Source organism: Canis lupus, chromosome 25, assembly GCF_011100685.1.
Source record: "Canis lupus familiaris isolate Mischka breed German Shepherd chromosome 25, alternate assembly UU_Cfam_GSD_1.0, whole genome shotgun sequence".
NCBI classification, from domain to species: Eukaryota; Metazoa; Chordata; class Mammalia; order Carnivora; family Canidae; genus Canis; species Canis lupus.
Genome location: NC_049246.1, coordinates 38,259,294 through 38,277,617, shown reverse-complemented (window position 1 = coordinate 38,277,617; position 18,324 = coordinate 38,259,294). Strand labels below are relative to the sequence as shown.

Genomic DNA, 18,324 nt, shown 5'->3' with positions numbered 1-18,324 from the left:
AGTTGTTATTTCAATATCAGATATAACAGGGCTAGAAAAAGAACAGTTTGGACCAAAACATTTTTCTGACTATATTCTGTATTTAGCATTCAGATTTGCCACTGGTTTCATGTTTTTTCACACCGTGATATCAAAAGTCATGAAAATAAACAACTTCTACAGAAGTGATATATGTTTAAGAACAGCAAAAAGGGAAAAATAAACAGCTATTTTTTGTGTGTGTGTGGACTGTGGGGAAATAAAGAGTTTAGGAGAGGATGTCTTTATTCTGCGCCCATTCAAATGTCACCTTCACAGACAAGCTCCCCTGGCCTACTACTGGAACTACAGTAGTCATTTATTCAAGTGTCTGTGTCTCCCAGTAAAGCAAAATCCCCAAAGGACAGGGACTTATTCTTGCAGAATCCCCTGCAGGCTAGGAGAATGCCTGGCCCATGGTCAGTGTGCAATAATTACTTAGTGGATAAGTAAACTAAATGAATACAAATTTTGAAATACATCACTTTTGGGTGGGATTGGAGTGGCTCAAATTCAAAGAACTGCAATGAATTGGAATCTCCTAATGCATTGGGTCATCCAACTAAAATGATGCAAATAACCCAGAAAAAATATTTATGACAATCAAAAGTGAAGTTGTCAGTAACACTTTCCTCAAGCAATGATGTTGAGAAGATACACATCACATCTAACTTTTTAGTGGATATGTGGTTTAGATTGGGGCACGATTGGCCCAGATATCCTGAGCCCCCAGAAACAACTGTTCCAGACTCAGATACTTGAAAGGGCTGCTCTCAGCTCTCTAAAGCAGAATTGGAAGGAGCTATGGAATAGCTCAGAGAAGGTGCCATCTGAGCTCGATCTGCAGGAACAGTAGCTACCAGCACCGTGATCTTCAGAAAGGATTTCCCAGGGGAAGGAGCAAGAGCAGATGCCCTGACTTGGGAACCAGCGTGGTCTCTTGAGCAGAATGAAGCTGGAATTGAGGGTTAGAAGAGCTGTAAGCTGAAATCAGAGAAGGAGACAAGGGGCCTGGTGGGCCCCAGAAAAGAGCTTGGATTCATTCTCACCACCAGAGAAGACTGAGGAAATTTTAACCTACAGTGTGATGTGATCCCGTTTCCTTCTTTAAAAGATCACTTGAACTACTCTAAGGAGAATGGGATTGTAGCAGTGAGTAAAGAAGAAGAAGGAGAAGAAGGAGAAGAAGAAGAAGAAGAAGAAGAAGAAGAAGAAGAAGAAGAAGAAGAAGAAGAAGAAGAAGAAGAAGAAGAAGAAGAAGAAGAAGAAGAAGAAGAAGAAGAAGAAGAAGAAGAAGAAGAAGAAGAAGGAAGAGGAGGAGGAGGAGGAGAGGACGAGGAGGAGGAGGGGAGGAGGAGGAGGAGGAGGAAGAAGGAGGAGGAGGAGGAAGAAGGAGGGGTGGAGGGAAAAGAGGCCATTTATTTTTCAGTTGCATTACAAAGTAAAGAGCAAAACAACATTCCCCCAAAACAGCAAACTTTTTTTGCAAACCAGTGAACATTAACTTTTACCAAATCGCTGAACATCCTTTTAAATCCAGGTCACTCCTGATAGATAGCCTCCTGTAACTTCGTGTTGGCAAGGTCCCACTGCATGCTGGGCTTTCATGAGTAATTGCTATATTTGGGATGTCCGTGCAGTAGTCACACTGTTTGTAGGCACAACTGAAAAACAAAGCATTTTTTAACGTTGAGACTTCCTCTTTCTAAAAAAAACTGTTCTGAGAAGCGGTTACGGTGTGGAAGCTGTGTCCCAGTGGTTGGAAGACCTCATGGGAAGTGAGATACTGTAGAAAGAGACATTTAACTGCCCTTCCAAGTATGTGCTTTCCTGCTGACATCAGGTCTGTTGAAATCCTTAGTGGCTTTCTCCCCACACACCTTTCTTTATGTCCATGATGCCACCAAGCAAAATAAATAAATGAAAGGTTTCACCTTCATGGTATGGAAACAGTGAGAACAGGGCCTGGATGTTAGCCTTGAATTAGAATTCTCATGGAGCATGAGAAAAAATGCACGAGAAGCAAGATTAAGGTAACCAAAATATTGTTGAGAATTTCCCTTAATTAACTAAGGGAAGTTGATACCAAGAAGGGGAAGAGTAACCCTGCCACAAAGTAGGAGATTTTAATGAACTATGTATATTCAGAGTGAAAATCAAAAGTTCTAGAATATAATTCTCACACATCCCCTGAACTAATGAAGACTGTTAACACTGAAGAGAAAAATTATTTTTGAAATGATGTTACAAAGCTAAGCACTCCCCATTAAAGACTACACATATTTAGGTCAGTAGCGGAAACAGATAATTTCCTTGGCCTTCAGAGGCTATTAGAAGTAAATCATGTTCATGCCTCCTGGATTAGAAGAATTCTCCTATGTCTGCTACCAATTTAAACTGATCATTTCTTTTTAAGGGTTGCTGAGGCTCCAAAATAAAAATGTGCAATTATGGTAGACTGAAAAGAGGAGTGCGTGTTTATCTCCCTAATTCTTATTCTTAAATTTGAAATTGTGTTATTATTAACTCTTAAGAACCTCACTTTTTTTAAAGTGTCTGTTCATAGAAAGATACTGGAGAGAAACATTATTTCAGGCTAGAGTGCAAAATGTAAGCCTTCACAATAAAAATCAGCACTGAACTTGGGATTCCCAGGAGACAAGAATGATAAAAAGTTACGATGTCAGAGGAGCCAAGAATATACTGCAGGAAAAGGACAGTCTCTTCAATAAATGGTGTTGAGAAAACTGGACAGACATGTACAAAAGCTTGGAACCTGACCCTATCATACACTATCCACAAAAGTTAACTCAAAATGGATTAAAGACTTGACTGTTATACCTGAAACCATAAAACTCCTGGAAGGAAACATAGGAGAGAAGCTCCTTGACAACTGTCTTGGCAATGATTTTTTTTGGATCCAACTGCATTCAAACAAAAATAAACATGTGGAACTACATCTAACTCAAAAGCTTCTGCATGGCAAAGGAAATCCATCAATGTAATGAAAAGGTAACCCAGTGAATGGAGAAAATATCTGCAAATCATATATCTGATAAGAGGTTAATATCCAAACAAGGTAATATAGAACCAAGGCATACAACTCAATAGCAAAAAAATAAATAAAACAATCCAATTTAAAAACGAACAGAGGATCTGAATAGACATTTTTCCAAGGAAGACAGGCAGTGGCCAACGAGTACATGAAAAGTACTTATCATTGGGAAATACAAATATTCATCAGGAAAACACAGATCAAAGCAGCAGTGAGATATCACCTCACACCTATTACAGAGGCTAGTATCAAAAAGACAAAAATAAGTTGTAATGAGGACATGTCAAGAGGGGAGCCCTCATGAACTATTGGTGGGAGTACAAACTGGTGCGGCCACTAAAATTGCACCCTCAAAAATTAAAAAATAGAACTACCGTATGGCCTAGCAACTCCACTTCTGGGTATTTATCCAAAGAAAATAAAATGCAAATTCGAAAAGATATGTGCACCCCTGTGTTCACTGTAGCATTATTTACAATAGCCAAGACATGGAAATAATCTAAATGTCCATCGATGGATGAATGGATAAAGAAAAGGTGAGATATTTAGATAAATAAATAGATCTATCAATCACTGAGGAGCATGGCCACAATTGTGATCCATAGTTTCCAAGAACAGATGCCTGCCAGATTGGTGTTTTGTAAGAAAGAGTAGGTCCCGTTGGCAGAAGAGAATAGAATAAGAAGTTCAGAAAGGGATAGAATAGTGTCAAGGTGAAAGGCACTAACAGGAAATAATTAGTATATAGCATAGGAACACCCCTGAACCAGATGTTCCCAAAGACATCTTCAAGTTTGTCTCTGCTGCCTCTCCCTCAGTTTTTCCGTACACATTCCTCTATCTTTCACTTGGGATGTTTTATTAATACTCCCTTTACTGCCTTGCCATCGTTTTAAGAATTTTGGAACACTCATGTTCCCTTCTCTGCAGACAAAATACTTGGAGTCATTGCTCTGAAATCAGCCGTAGGAATCTGCCTCTGAATCTCAGGCAATGTGTTGCATTTTATGGAATGAGGAAGAGAACAGAGGGTTGTGTTTAGGGGCTTTTGCCAATCAAATGGAAAGGTGAAAAGGTCTACTCCAACTTCAGGAATGTCAAGATGTTTGTTAAAGAGAAAAGGGGTATTTTGGGTAGGACAGGAAAAATTTCCCAGCAGTTCTAAAATAGCACTGTCATCTGCTACTGGCTCAGCTTTTGCATAAACATGACCCTAACCCAAAGAGGCAGAGCAAGTTAACATTAAGGGCAATGGGCACAGATATGCTTAAGTATCTATAAGGCTGTGTAAGAAGAAGAAAAGGGTACAGGTACCCCAGGATCCTTTGGAAGAGAACAATGGCTTCAATCTTACTTAACACACTTATTAAAGATGGTTTGGATTAGCTTATCCTACATACAAGAAGTAGCATTTTGGAAATAGGACTTCTCATCGCACCTCTTGCACTGTGTGTTTATGTGAGTAGCTGTTACAGATTTCATTTTCTTCTCAATACAACAGCGAGACTAGACTAGACTGGAGTTCTAGGGTTTGTGTACAAATGTCTGGTTACACACATACATAATTTAATAAAAAGCAGTGTGCTTCTTAGTACATATTTAGACTTCACTACAAACGTTCTGCTATCTTCATAGAGATTTTTGAACTTCTTTGAACTTGCAGATAAGTCATGGATGAAGAAGGTTGTATTATGTATTTATGAATATGTTTCTGGAATTTGGAATAATGCGTACCCATTCGAGCAAATTCATATACATCAATGCACAAATGTTTATTCCATGCTTACCATGTGCAAGAACCTATGGAGGAGACAATCTTAAAATAACACATTTCCTACCACCCTTTTTTCAAGCCTCTGGCTTTTAAATAAGCCCATTACCATTTACAACTACTTACCTGTGGGTCTTTGGATTTCTTTTTTTTTTTTTTTTTTTTTTTGGATTTCATATCAAGACCACACAACCAAAACAAAATGGATTCATAGGGAACAGGGCTGAAGTGAGACCCCAGATATCATCCAATATCAACTACTGTGTACCCCAGAATAGCTTTATTTTTCTTAGTTATTGATTTCAGTGGCAAGTAACTTACCTGAATTTGAATTTATAAAACAAATTCACAATAGTAATAAGGTCATTTTAAAAAAACTGTTTAGGGGTGGCCCAGTGGTTTGGCACCTGCCTTTGGCCCAGGGCATGATCCTGGGGTCCCGGGATCGAGTCCCACATCGGGCTCCCTGCATGGAGCCTGCTTCTCCCTCTGCCTGTGTCTCTGCCTCTCTCTCTCTCTCTCTCTCTCTCTCTCTCTTTCTTTGTGTCTATCATGAATAAATAAAGTAATAAATAAAATAAAATAAAATAAAATAAAATAAAATAAAATAAAATAAAATAAAAAAGTAAAAAACCTGTTTAACATACTGGAGGTGTCTCTTAGGATGTTGATTGTCAAAAAATGTGTTTTAGCATCACCAAAATGCCTTCCAAAAACAGCTTTAAATTCTACCATTTTGTATTCTTTCACTTCTGTGATCTCCTTGTTCACCTTGCCTATCATTGCTGCAATCAGCAAATGCATATAGAGCATCTCTAACAGTAGGAAAATACAAAGCTGGGGGAGGTGGAGACGGGACTCCATTGGAGGCCCTGCCTTTAAGAAACATGTCATCAGGCCAGACTGAGAGGCACAGTCAGTTGAGCATCAGGCTCTTGGTCTTGGCTCAGGACCTGATCTCAGCGTTGTGAGATTGACTGCCCAGCTTCCAGCTCCACACTTAGCATGGACTGCTTGAGATTCCCTCTATCTTTCCCTCTGCCCCTTTTCCCCCTTCTCTGAAACAAATTAAAAAAAAAAAAAAAAAAAACCTTTAAAATAAAAAAAAGAGAAGTAATCTAGTGAAGGGTAAGACAGATGCACAAACAGCAGATTCAGGTAAGCATCAGAACAGACATATGTCTGGCATCTACAGGGAGAGAGTTGTAATTTGTAGAGTCTAGGGATCCCTTCGTGGCAACTACTTTGAGGGCATGAACAATTTTTAGACTACAATGGAATATTATTTAGCCTTAAAAAAGAACGAAATCCTGATACATGCCACAACATGAATGAACCTTGAAGACATTGTACAATAACTGAAATAAGACAGACAGAAAATGACACATACGGCATGATTCCACTTGCATGAGGTAACCCAGAATAGTCAAATACATAGAGGCAGAAAGCAGAACAGTAGTTACCAGGGGCGGGGGAAAGGAGAGATGCAGAACTATTGTGTAATGGGGACAGTGTCATTTTGGGAATGAAAAAGGTCTAGAAATAGACTGCGGTGATGGTTGCACAATAATGTGAATGTACCTAATGCCACTGAACTGGATACTTAAACATGGTTAATATCATTATTTTCCTGTTATGTATATTTTATCACAGTTGAAAAAAAAATACTCTTATCACGTAGAGAGAATGTGACTCTGATCCCAGGCTTTTCCATTTTAATGGTGAGGTCAGTGTTCTTTCTTTGCTCCAACTTGCCCTGCTGTGAACCGGAAATGGGCATTACCAGGCCTTTCAGAGGGAAAGTAAAGAAATATTTGAACCCATTTGAATGCATTGAACCCCTATGTGAACGCAGTCTGGTAATTTTATGCATGTTTAAGTATAAAGAGTCCTTGGTCATGCCCTTTCCTATCTGGAATACCATCAACATAGGAAAAGATTTGGGATAGGAGTAACTAAATGAGTGCCCTTGGGCTTTTTCTTCTCAAAATTCAGATTCTGAGGTTGCTTCTACACAATACAGATCACCTTAAAGAAAATATAAATATTCCATGCAAATTCTACATGTAGGATTTCCTTGCTAGGTGTCAAGGACTGCCTAAACCTTGGATGCTGTTGATCACCTTCCTTCAGCCGCGAGTTATGAAATAAAATCAAGACAAGGACGTTTGTTTTGTCCTGTTTTACCATTTAAAGTATCAGGTGCACACTCTTGCTCCTGTGGGTGCTCAGCTTTCCAGTGCTACCATAGCAATGCACCAAGGGAGCACAATGCCAGGAAATCAGGTTGGGGTGGACTTTGGGGGAGGCCACAGTTAGGAGAGCAGCGCAACCTAGTGGCCAGAGCACAGACGGGTTCTAGGAACATGGTTTTTCAATGGCCATCTGGTACCCTTAAAGGCATGTGAGACAAAGGCAAATCGGAAATGAAAACATCACTACTTCATATTCCACTGCAGAATGTGGACGAAGGAAAATAAAAGCCACCAAACCTTTAAAAAGATTGTGCTTGCCCTCGTGTCCTTCAAGAAGGCATGTGTAAATCTGTATAGTGAGCAGCTCCATGGTTTAAAATAGAGATTCATTTGCCAGCGATAAGATGTAACAGTGTAGGGGAAAGTTAGCACGTCCAAAGGAAGTAGGCCCCTCACAAGATTACATCATTTTTATTTAAAAAGACAAGAGTTGTTACCTAGGGAACTGTGGAAAACGAAAGCCATGTCTCAAAGGACAAATCAGAAATTATTTTTTTGTTTGTTTGTTGTTTGTTTGTTCTTAACACCAGAGCAGAATACAAACCAGAGAAACTTCCCTCACATTCCTTTGAGGTTGACCATGAAGACGCTGATAAGGATGAAGTAAGTAAATTGTTGAAAACGAAATGTTGAAAACGGGAGGAGGAGAATTAGTTCCTTTCACTAGAGCAGTTCACATTCTGACCAGTTTTACGTAAAAGCCGCAGTAGCTACTTGTGTTAGGGCTTTTAGCTACAATGAGCCACAGTTTGTTTTGAAATTGAACATGATGGTTTAAGATGAGTCAATGAGAGAAAGAGGAGGTTCATTTTCAAGTGCTGTGTCTAAGATCTGGGATGCACAAAAGATTGCTGTCATGCCAGTGATGCCTTTTCTACAGGATACCACCTCCCACTCGTCCTCCAAGGGCGGTGGGGGAGCGGGAGGAACTGGAGTTTTCAAGTCTGGCTGGCTCTACAAGGGGAATTTTAACAGCACCGTGAACAATACCGTTACTGTTCGGGTAAGGAGACATCGAGACTCATCTTTGTTTCTGCCAGCTTTCTTGACACCCCCTCCTTCGGTCAGAGCACAGAGGAGAGTCATTTGCATTGAGTTGATGTTTCATGTCATAGTTTATGAGAAGGGAGGATGCTCTTCTCTAGAACAGTGCCCTGGGAATGGAGTGTTCTGGAAGGAATTAGAAAAATTCTAATTTCTGTGAGAGCACACCGCAATGTGAACGACCTCTGTATATCTTTTCCTTTATTCAGTCCTTCAAAAAGCGCTACTTCCAGCTGACTCAGTTGCCAGATAACTCCTACATCATGAATTTTTACAAAGATGAAAAAATATCCAAAGAACCCAAAGGCTGCATCTTTTTGGATTCCTGTACAGGTGTGGTACAGGTGAGTAGAAATCCCTCTTTTTCCTTGAGTCTTCTCCCCCACTTCTTGGGTTTTTTAATCAGTGAGTGTGTTCATCCAATCATCAGTCACTCATTCCGTGTTTATGGAGTATCTGATATGACCCAAGAACCATTCTAGACTAGGGATTCAGTGGAAAACAAAGCAGCCTCGATTTTTGCTTTCACAAAACTCACTTCCAATAAAGAAAGAAAAACAGAAAATAAGCAAAGAAAGAAATCAACGGAATGGAATCAGCTGGTAAAATCTGGAATAAAGAAAATTTAAAAAAAGAAAAGAAACAGGGCTATGGAAGGGAGAGAGACAAATGGTAAGGTCGGAAAGCAATGTTAATGTTCTAGAAGTGAGAAGAACATTTTCAAAGAGAAATTATTTGACCTAAAACTAAAGAATGAGCAGGACAGCAAGTGCAAAGGTCCTGAGGCAAAACACGCAAGTTGGGTGAATTTGAGGCGAAGGGGGAAATGACTGCTTGTGTGGTGACAGTGTAGAGAGCCACTGAGCTAAAGAATTCAGTAAGATAATATATAAACCATATAGTTCACTATACTTCATAAATACTATCTTTATTGTCGGGTAATAGAGAGGAAATCTGCAGCGTACATAGACAGAATCTTCCTTTTAAAGAGATTTCCTTCAAAGACAAGGATTATATCGATTCCCAAAAACTTAATTTCAGGAACAAACTCAGTGCTTTTCACAGACAATGCTGTTCTGCAAGGTCTTGATCTTCAGTCTATTGTTTAAGCTATTCTCTGTGACATGGACCACTGTGGCAAAGGGAAGCAAAATAATTTCATAGACTTCTTTGGACATCTTGCTTTCATTTATTCTTTCCGCTCGGCTGAAATAAGTATCCTCACTCCTTCTTACATAAAACCTGAAGCAACTGAATGTTATAGCAATTTCATCTTGAATTTCACAGAAAGACGCTGGCTCATTGAGCTCAAGGACTGTGTTTCTGGTCACAGGTCACTGAGAGCAGATCCCTTCCCACCGAGCCACAGGCATCCACAGAGCTTGCTCCATAGACAGATTACATCTTGGATTAATACCAGGGGCACTTGGATATGCAGATGCAAAATGGAGTTCTCTCCAGTCACTTAGGCCTAGCCTTTTTCTGGATGGTTTATCTGTTAAAATCTGGAATTCCTCCAGAAAGTAATAATGCTGAACTTTAAAAGGAAAGAATTAATTAAGTGTTGCTGAGCGCTGGGCTGGAAGTGAAAGATAATTGTGTTTCAATGCAGACTCCAGCTTTCCATATGGAAAGGGCAATAAGGGTCTTAATGGAGGGTGGAGATAGTTTTCTATTGCTGATCCCAAAGGAAACTCTGGCTTTAGAACTATCAAGTGGAACTTTAGCGGCAGGTTAAAGATCAATGATTACATTTTATAGACATTGAACTACAAAAATTTAAATAGTGCCTTTTCCATTTTTTCCTTCAAAGCTTGCTCTAGCAAATGCATTATCATCTTTTAGGAAGTATCACTGTAGCCCATGCTACATATCAAGCTTGCAGAGATACATATTAATATGAAATTGTTACTTCGAAGAATTCTAGAACTCGGTGTTGAGCACACACCTTAGCGCTCGAATCTGACTCTTTACTACAGGAACCTTTTCTCCATCTGGTCTTAGACTTTGCCTCAATCTCTGCTTAAGTGACACATTGGATCTGGAGAGTGTCTTTTAGGAGAAGACACAGCTTGGGGCTCCCACAGGTCAGCATTCGAATCCCGGTTTCACCACTGACTATTGGAGGCTTTGAGTATGTTACTCAAGCTGTGAGCTCAGATTCTTCATCTGTAAAAACTAAAATAATATGCTAGCATGTGAAAAGGATCTGGGAGACAGTATGTCTTAGGTCATCCTTCCCCTCGTCTTATAATAGAACAAATGTGATTTCACTCCTTGGAGAGTCACAGGTAGAAACTTTACCAGGTGAGTTGTCATGCGAAGGAAACTTTATTTGCAGCAAATCCGGAGATCCCAGGGAATCATTTCCAAAGCTGGGAATCCCCAGCAAGAGTGAGTGGGTTTCCTTTATTTAAGGTTGCTTAAAATATTTAGAAAGGGAAGCCTTGTCGGTATGTTTAGAGGCAGGTATAAGGTCATATATGTGTCTTAAGGAGACATGCCTATACATATAATGTATGTTATGTAAATGAGTCTTGTGCTCCTATTTAGGCAGAGATTTTTTTTTTAAGGATTTTATTTATTTGAGAGAGACAGAGAAAGCATTAGTGGGGGGAAGGGGCAGGAGGAGAGGGAGAAGCAGGCTCCCAGCTGAGCAGAGAGCCCAATGTGAAGCTTGATCCCAGACCTCAGGATCATGACCTGAGCCCCAGACAGATGCTTAACCAACTGAATGACCCAGGTGCCTCTGGGCAGAGATTTTAATATTATAATGAGGTAAAGGTAATTGTTAGTTATTCTGTGGGTCCTTTCATGGTCCATCTGCATGGGGCAGGTGGGGGTGTTGGGAATTGAGCTCCAATTGGTCTGGACATCCTAGGCCATGGGAGCTCTTCGTTCAAGCAATTAGTGCTTGAGGAGTAGTTTTGGTTTCCATCACGGAATGGTATGCCCTTCAGGTCTTTTGCCTGAGTTAAGAGATAAGCTGGAAAGAAAAGCTTAAGGAAAAATGTAGGACAAACGTCAGTGAGTAGAAGCAAGTGAGCAGTAAAGGTCAGATCTAGCTGATGATAGTCTTTCCATTAAGTACAAAGGTCACTACTTTGATAGATGGACATTCTACTGTGGAAAGGCCTTCCTAGAAAATCTCAATTCACCTTCCTGAAATTTCTACTTAAATACGCTTATTTATTCATTTATTTTTATTCATTCATTCATTCGACAAACTTATTTAGTCCCTATGACATAGTAGGAACTGTACTGAGACGTTGGGAGTTCCCTGCTGAAGTCATAACCAGAGAGAGATACAGGCTCATTCCTAACTATTACAGTGTCACAAAAGCTATAAAGGGCACTGTCTGTTGAATGTTCTAAGAGCACAGAACAGTGATGAACAGCTCTGGGTCAGCTCGCAGGACTCCCCAAGGTAAATTTTCCACATTAAAGCACAGATGAATAATCCTACTTCATTTTTCAGTGAAAGCCATGCAAATATTTGGGAACATTTATTACATCTGTTAAAGAATTCAGGTCTATACCCCCTCCCCCATTTCTATTCCTGTTTATCAAGAACTTGTAATCCTTGATGGTGGGAAGACCTCCAGCTTCTTGAGGTCACTTTGGGAACACAGACATCTGGGTTACTTATCACTTTGTATCTGGATCCTGGTTATTACATGTTTGCTTGTAGCTCTTTCTGACTTAGGAGACCTTACAACTGGAAAGAAGATTCTCAATGAGATACTGCAAGTTTAGTCATTGTTCTCACAAGCTCTCAGGTACAAAATGTCCCTGAAGATGAAACTTGTACACACAAAAGCACAGAACAAATGAATAATAGAATGAGTCAGGCCTATTTTGTCAAGAATAATTATCAGTTTCCCTTGAATAAAACAGAAAAGAGGAAGAAAGAACCTTAGCTCAAAAATGATACCTACCATCTGGCATTCTACGGAAGTCCAAACTCCTAAGAGTCTTAGCAAACACACCATTTTAGTTTTTTCATTCAGACCCAATCTATATCATTGTGTTTTTCTAAAAATAATCCTTGGAATTCTTAGAAATATATTTCAAGAGTGACATCAAGCAGAGAAAAACTCCTACCCAGATTTCTCAGAGTTTTCATGGTGATGTTTATGTTTGGAAATTTTCTGGATCTTAGTTAAAAATGAAAAAAATAATAACAGTAGTTTCCCACTTTGTAATATCATCAAATAGTAATATTAGATCTGTTTTATATCCCATGAACTACCAGTCTGGGGCAGAACTTCCAGTTTTTGCTGCTTCTGTTTTGATCTGGTACAAAGGGATATCTGGGCCTGTGTTATCAGGTCTTGTTCCTTCAGAGTCTTCCTATTCATTCATCCACCGACCCATCCATCCATCCATCCATCCATCCACTCAAGGTCCTGCCACTATGGAAGAGGATGAATAGTCCACAAATGCCATCTGCTGGGTATCCTACCACAACGTTAATGACGACCGTTGTCACTTTATACAGGATCAAATGGGAGTGGGGGGCCACGCACTGCTTATTTGCTCCTATGTGCAGAAACTGCCACCTTGTGAGATGGGTTCTAAGGTGTTGGGGTGTCTGGGTGACTCAGTCAGTTAAGTGTCCAATTCTTGGTTTCAGCTCAACTCACAATCCCAGGATCATGAGATCAAGCCCTATGTGGGGCTCTGCGCTCAGTGCAGAGTCTGCTTGAGATTCTCTTCCTCTCCTTCTCTCTTTGTCCTTCCCCTAACTCATGCACACACTTTCTCTCTCTCTCTCATACAAACAAATAAAATTTTCAAAAAAATACAATTGCCTCATTTGCTTAACTGAAGTCTAGAAATGTCTAGAAACTCAGATACATCCTACAGCTCCGGCAACTCACCACATGAGGGAAGTAGGGCCAGGTGTGAGACACCAGAAAGCAGCTTGGACTGTAGAACTGAATGTGCTTGCCAACAGAAAGGTAGTCAAATTGGGAGGGGAGGAAAAAGTGTACCTGCCAAGGAAAACAAATCTAGAAACTAAACATGACCTAGAAAACTTCCAGTAGCAAACTCTAGCTTCAAAGAATCTCATTTCCAATGAAAACAATAAAAACCAGAATGACACTTGTACATTTCTTCATCTGATATATTACTTGACAACACTTGATGGAACGTGCATTGTTATCGTCCCAGTTTATTAAAGTAAAATTCAGGGAGATAGAGTGGTTTTCCCAAGTCACAGAGCTAATAAATGACAAAATTAGGTTTGAAGTGGGAGAATGTCCAAAATTACAGATAGATGCCCAAGGAAATGAGTCGGTTATCATGTATCGTGTGGGCATGCCTGCATATATACACACATTTATCCTGCATAAGCCACAGGGACAGAAGGGACACTGCAAAGATATGCTCATGTGTCATTTTAAACATTGAGTTTTAGGTGCAGGATCGATTTCAGCAAATATATATTGAAAATTTTGCTATTCAAGGCATTGTGGGAAAGCCAAATATGGACCAAATATAGCTCCTGTCTTCAAAGAGCTCCTAGCCTGTGGGAGAATGCAGAGAATAAGAACAAAACAAGTGTAGAACAAGCAGATAAAATGAGTGACACATCTCAAACAATAGGTTCTGATAACATATGCAAAAATAAAATTATAGTTATCACCACATGTGGCTTTATTATACATTATAGTACATATATGTCATGTACACCATATTCTACGTATTTTGTTTGGGTACATTCCCTTGACATTTGGTTCTACATTGGTTTTGGTGGCTCTGTTGGAGTATCTCTTCCAGAACCTTTCCAGATGAATACTGCAGAAACAGACCAGTGTGCTACCACTCATTAGACACATCAGATGGCATGAGGACATATTCGCAGTTTCCTGTAGTTTATGAAGCCATGTAGAGGGACTGTGGTAGGCTTGAGTAGACAAAGTCATTGCATCTGCCACAAAGGACACTGTTTTCAGGGAAACAGGAAAATTGGAGGAACAAAAAAATAATAATACGATCATTTCTTGGTTATCACTGTAATGACGTAATGATCATATTTCAAGATTATTAAAATGTCCCATGGATTTTTCTATTTTTGTCCTTTTTTTTGTTATTTTATATGCCATTATCTTAGAGATCACAGAGGATGAGACAGAAAACCACTTAGGGCATCGTAGTCTTCCCCAGCATAAGCTTCTGTATACGGCAAGTAGTTCTATTTCACTCCAAATAGAAAAAATGATTTGGTTTTTGAGAAGCTGCAAATGGAATATTTATTTCATTGATAAATGCCCCTTTTTGAGAAACAAGGGCTTATTATACTTTGCTCAATATTTTACAAAATATTTTTAATAAAATATGTTTAATAAATGTTGAAGCGGGCAACCGTATTCATTTGGAGCACAGAATGCCATTTAGAAAATAAAGCTTTGTCCATGTTTTGTCATGTTTTGTATCTAGAATTCTTTGAATTCCTTGTCATCTGCATTTGAAAGCAGATTGCAGCTCCATCCACTTTTAATTAATATAATTAATGAAAGCATTTTACATCATTTTACATACCTTTACATTTCCCTGTCCACATTAGTTACGGCATGAGATTAATGAACCAGATTTTTTATCTGTTTTCAAGATAACACTGAGATTTTGCTTGTGTTTAGCCATATGCTAGCCAAAGCTATGCCCTGAGCTCTGAGCATTTTGAGTTTTATCCTCTGTGTCTATTTCTGTTCTTTTTTTGTGAAGGAAAACCATGTCGCCTTTTACATTTGCTCTCAACCAAGTTGTCTTTGCCCTTAGATCCTCTATGTCAGGGCAGACTGCTAGTGGCTTTATGGACTTCCTTCACCAGAACCTCCAAGAGTGTGCATCAGAGTGTATGGAGGGTGTCTGCCCACACCTCCTGAGGATATCATAGCTTCTAAGAATTTGCATTCTTAAAGAAGCTGCCTAGATGTTTGCTTTGCACACTAAAGTTTGAGGCCATAGCTGCCTTTCTGGCAACCCCCACTCTTTATACTGCAGCCAAAATGGTCTCAAAATGCAGCTCTGACCTTTTATTAGTCAAAGTCATCCTGTCCTTTTGCTCTCATAGAACCCAGGGGGTCCTATGAGTAGAGCAGTATTCTCATATTGCAATAGGATTCCTGTTCACAGGAAGAATTTTTTACTTTTTTTTTCCCAAAGATTTTATTTATTTATAATTTAATTTAGAGAAAGACAGCACAAGTGGGAGGAGGGGCTGATGGAAAAGGAAAGAGAGAGAATCTGAAGCAGACTCCCCCCCAAGTATGAAGTCCAATGTGGGGCTACATCCCATGACCTTGAGATCATAACCTAAGCTGAAATCAAGAGTCAGACATTTAACCAACTGAGCCACCCAGGCTCCCCTTTATACCTTCATTTTATACCTCTTTTTCACCACATTTGCATATGTTTCAGTTTCACATTTGTATGATTAACTGGTTAATGCCTGTCTCCCCTGTTCTGGCAGGGCAGAGACTGTGTCTGCCTCTGCCTAGCACAATATGTGAACACAGTAAACACCTCTTTAAGAACGAATGCTATCGGGATGCCTGTGTGGCTCAGCGGTTGGGCACCTGCCTTCGACTCAGGTCGTGATCCCGGGATCCGGGATCAAGTGCCATATTGGGCTCCCTGTGAGGATCTTGCTTCTCCCTCACTGATGTCTCTGCCTTTCTCTCTCAGTCTGTGTCTCTCATGAATAAATAAATAAATCTTAAAAAAAAGAATGATTGCTATCATTGTACTGAGCACTGAGGATAACCAACCAACCTATGCCCATCTCCAGCTCATAGACTGTTAAACAAGCCAGTCAGTAAGTGACTCATTCCAAGGCAAAGAAATAGTAATACTTGATGAGAATAAAAAAGTATAGGCTGGAGCCAAGAGTTTGTCCTTGGAAGAATCTAGAAAGTGGCATTTAAGGTATGAAGTTCTACAGTGAGTATTACTGCTGGGGTTTTCTTTCAGCTAATTCTTTCTCCTTCAGTGCCTGACTTTTCTTTCTTGAGACGTATGTGTTCCCCCTATCTATTCTCAGCACTGAGAGAATCCATGATGTCCCAGGCCATGACTATCCCTTTGGCACGTGACTGTGCCACGGAGGGGGCAAGGAAGGAGAATAGCATTCACTGAATGTCCTCTTTGCTCCTGGGTCATCTCAGCGGGTGTTAGAGTGTTAGAAGATTATTTCTCTTCTCTGCCACTTGCTACCTGCAGAATCCCAAACACATTTTAATTTATCTCCCCAAGCCTCCATGTTAAATGGAAAAATAAAATTTGTCTCACAGAGTTGTTATGGGATTAAGTGGAATAATGGCTGTGAATGCTCAGCACGGTACCTGGCATCTAGATGACAAGTGTTTAGTAAGTGTCAAATTTGTGGTAGTAATCATGATATTGTGGAACTTGAAAGGAACAAGCTATTTTAGGATAGTCTCTGAGAACATTGCAAAGAAGATATTAATGGGAATATATTAAAAATTATTTTTTCTTGCCACCAAGAATAGCAATCCCATTGTCAAAAAGAATTCTATACTTTGATGTTAAGACATAATCTCACATTATAGTGATACTCTCAACTTATGATTCTTCTCCTATTTGTATTTTACTGGGTTATCTTAAGTACATAGACTTCACTCGGTTATAATTGTGAGTACCCTAATGGCTTCCTAGCAGTATAGGTAAGAGTAGACTACCTGTATCAGAATTATCCGAGAGTGAATTAGAGATGGAATATCAAAGTGCCTTAATTTGCTCTTATGTTCCCTCCACTTTCAGTGGGATTCTCCCATATTGGAACAGTTTACTTTTTTTTATAGATTTCAACTTGGATGCTCCATCCATGGAAGACCAGTATGAAGTAGCTACTCAGTCCCTGAGACCATTTTAATTCTCTGCACTGCACAAAATCTTTATTCCTTCAACCTTTTGTTCATTCACTATTCCCTACAAATGTCAGTTCCCCAAAGATAAGAACTGATCTTATTCCCTTATAAAAGGTGACTGTTGAACACACTGGTACTGAGACCTTCTGTATGACAGCACAGGATATAATGGTGAGCAGAGCTGGCCCGGTCCTCCTAGAGGCAGCCATGAGAGAGACAGATGTTGGTCAAAACAAACAAATGAAAATGAAGAAGTATATAATTCCAAATGGTGATAAGTGCCTAGAAGACAAGACTCTTGCCCTAACTGAGGAATTGAGGAAGGGCTAACTGAGCAAGTATGACTCTGATTGAGATCTGAAGAGTGACAACAAGTCCTCTAAGTAGATGGGGGACAAACATGATGCTGATTGTGTGCAAGCACACACTTGGGGGAAGGGCTGCTTCGAGCCTTGTGACACCAACAAAGCTTGTGACAAGAGCACATTTTCAGGATCTAGAGCACAGCCTCATCAGTTTACCACCAAAGGCAAAGTAGAGATGTGAGGTTAGAGAAAAACCTGGAGTTTGATGAAAAGGCCAGAGCCACCAAAAGGAATGTGGTGTCCTGCCCTGTGGATGTCATGTCCTTTAAAGCCATTGACCAGATGAGAGAGAAAGGAGTCTAAGGCAGAGCCAAGGTTAGCATTAGATATCATCAAGATAAAGAAGAGCCAGTAGAGATGATTGAGAAGTGGTGACCAGTGAAGAAGAAAGAAAATCAGAATCGAGTGTGGTCATGGAAACCAGACACTGACGGATTTCAAGAAGGAGGAAGTGGCCACCATACTAATTCTACTGAAAAGTCAAGGAAGATACAAAGAAGGAAACATCCCAGCATAGAGTTTGTTAACAACCATGGCAAGTGCTGCCCTGGGTGCGACGGGGCCAAAAGCCCAGCTGGAGTGAGTAGTAGACAGAACACAGGATGAGAAAGTGAAGACAGTGACTCAAATCAACCAGTGAAGTATAGAGTCTATTCCCACAGATACCTGAAGAGGAAAATTGTTAACCACCGTACTCATCCAATCATCAAAAACCTAAATAGAATACTTGTTCATACAAAAAGACTTGAAAAAAAACAAAACAAAACAATTCATGGCCATCCAAATGCTTCCCTTCTTTTGGCTGATCTTTATGTTACTCTCCCATATGGAAACTCTTCGGAAGTGTGACCCCATAAGAAATGTATCTCACTCTCTAAGACTTACTATCTGGGGTTTTTAATTTCTCTCTTTCTTTTTA

At 39.8% G+C, this 18,324-nt stretch overlaps 1 protein-coding gene across 13 annotated transcripts in view; it reads left to right on the top strand.

Moving 5' to 3' along the window:
- DOCK10 (dedicator of cytokinesis 10) overlaps positions 1 to 18,324 on the top strand; it is a 260,328-nt gene that overhangs the window by 143,714 nt on the left and 98,290 nt on the right. For all 13 annotated transcript variants that reach the window (XM_038573971.1, XM_038573966.1, XM_038573967.1 and 10 more), the window contains exons 5-7: positions 7,630 to 7,702; positions 7,980 to 8,102; positions 8,353 to 8,487. In XM_038573971.1, coding sequence (XP_038429899.1) covers positions 7,630 to 7,702; positions 7,980 to 8,102; positions 8,353 to 8,487 — 331 coding nt within the window. The remainder of the gene's footprint in view (positions 1 to 7,629; positions 7,703 to 7,979; positions 8,103 to 8,352; positions 8,488 to 18,324) is intronic.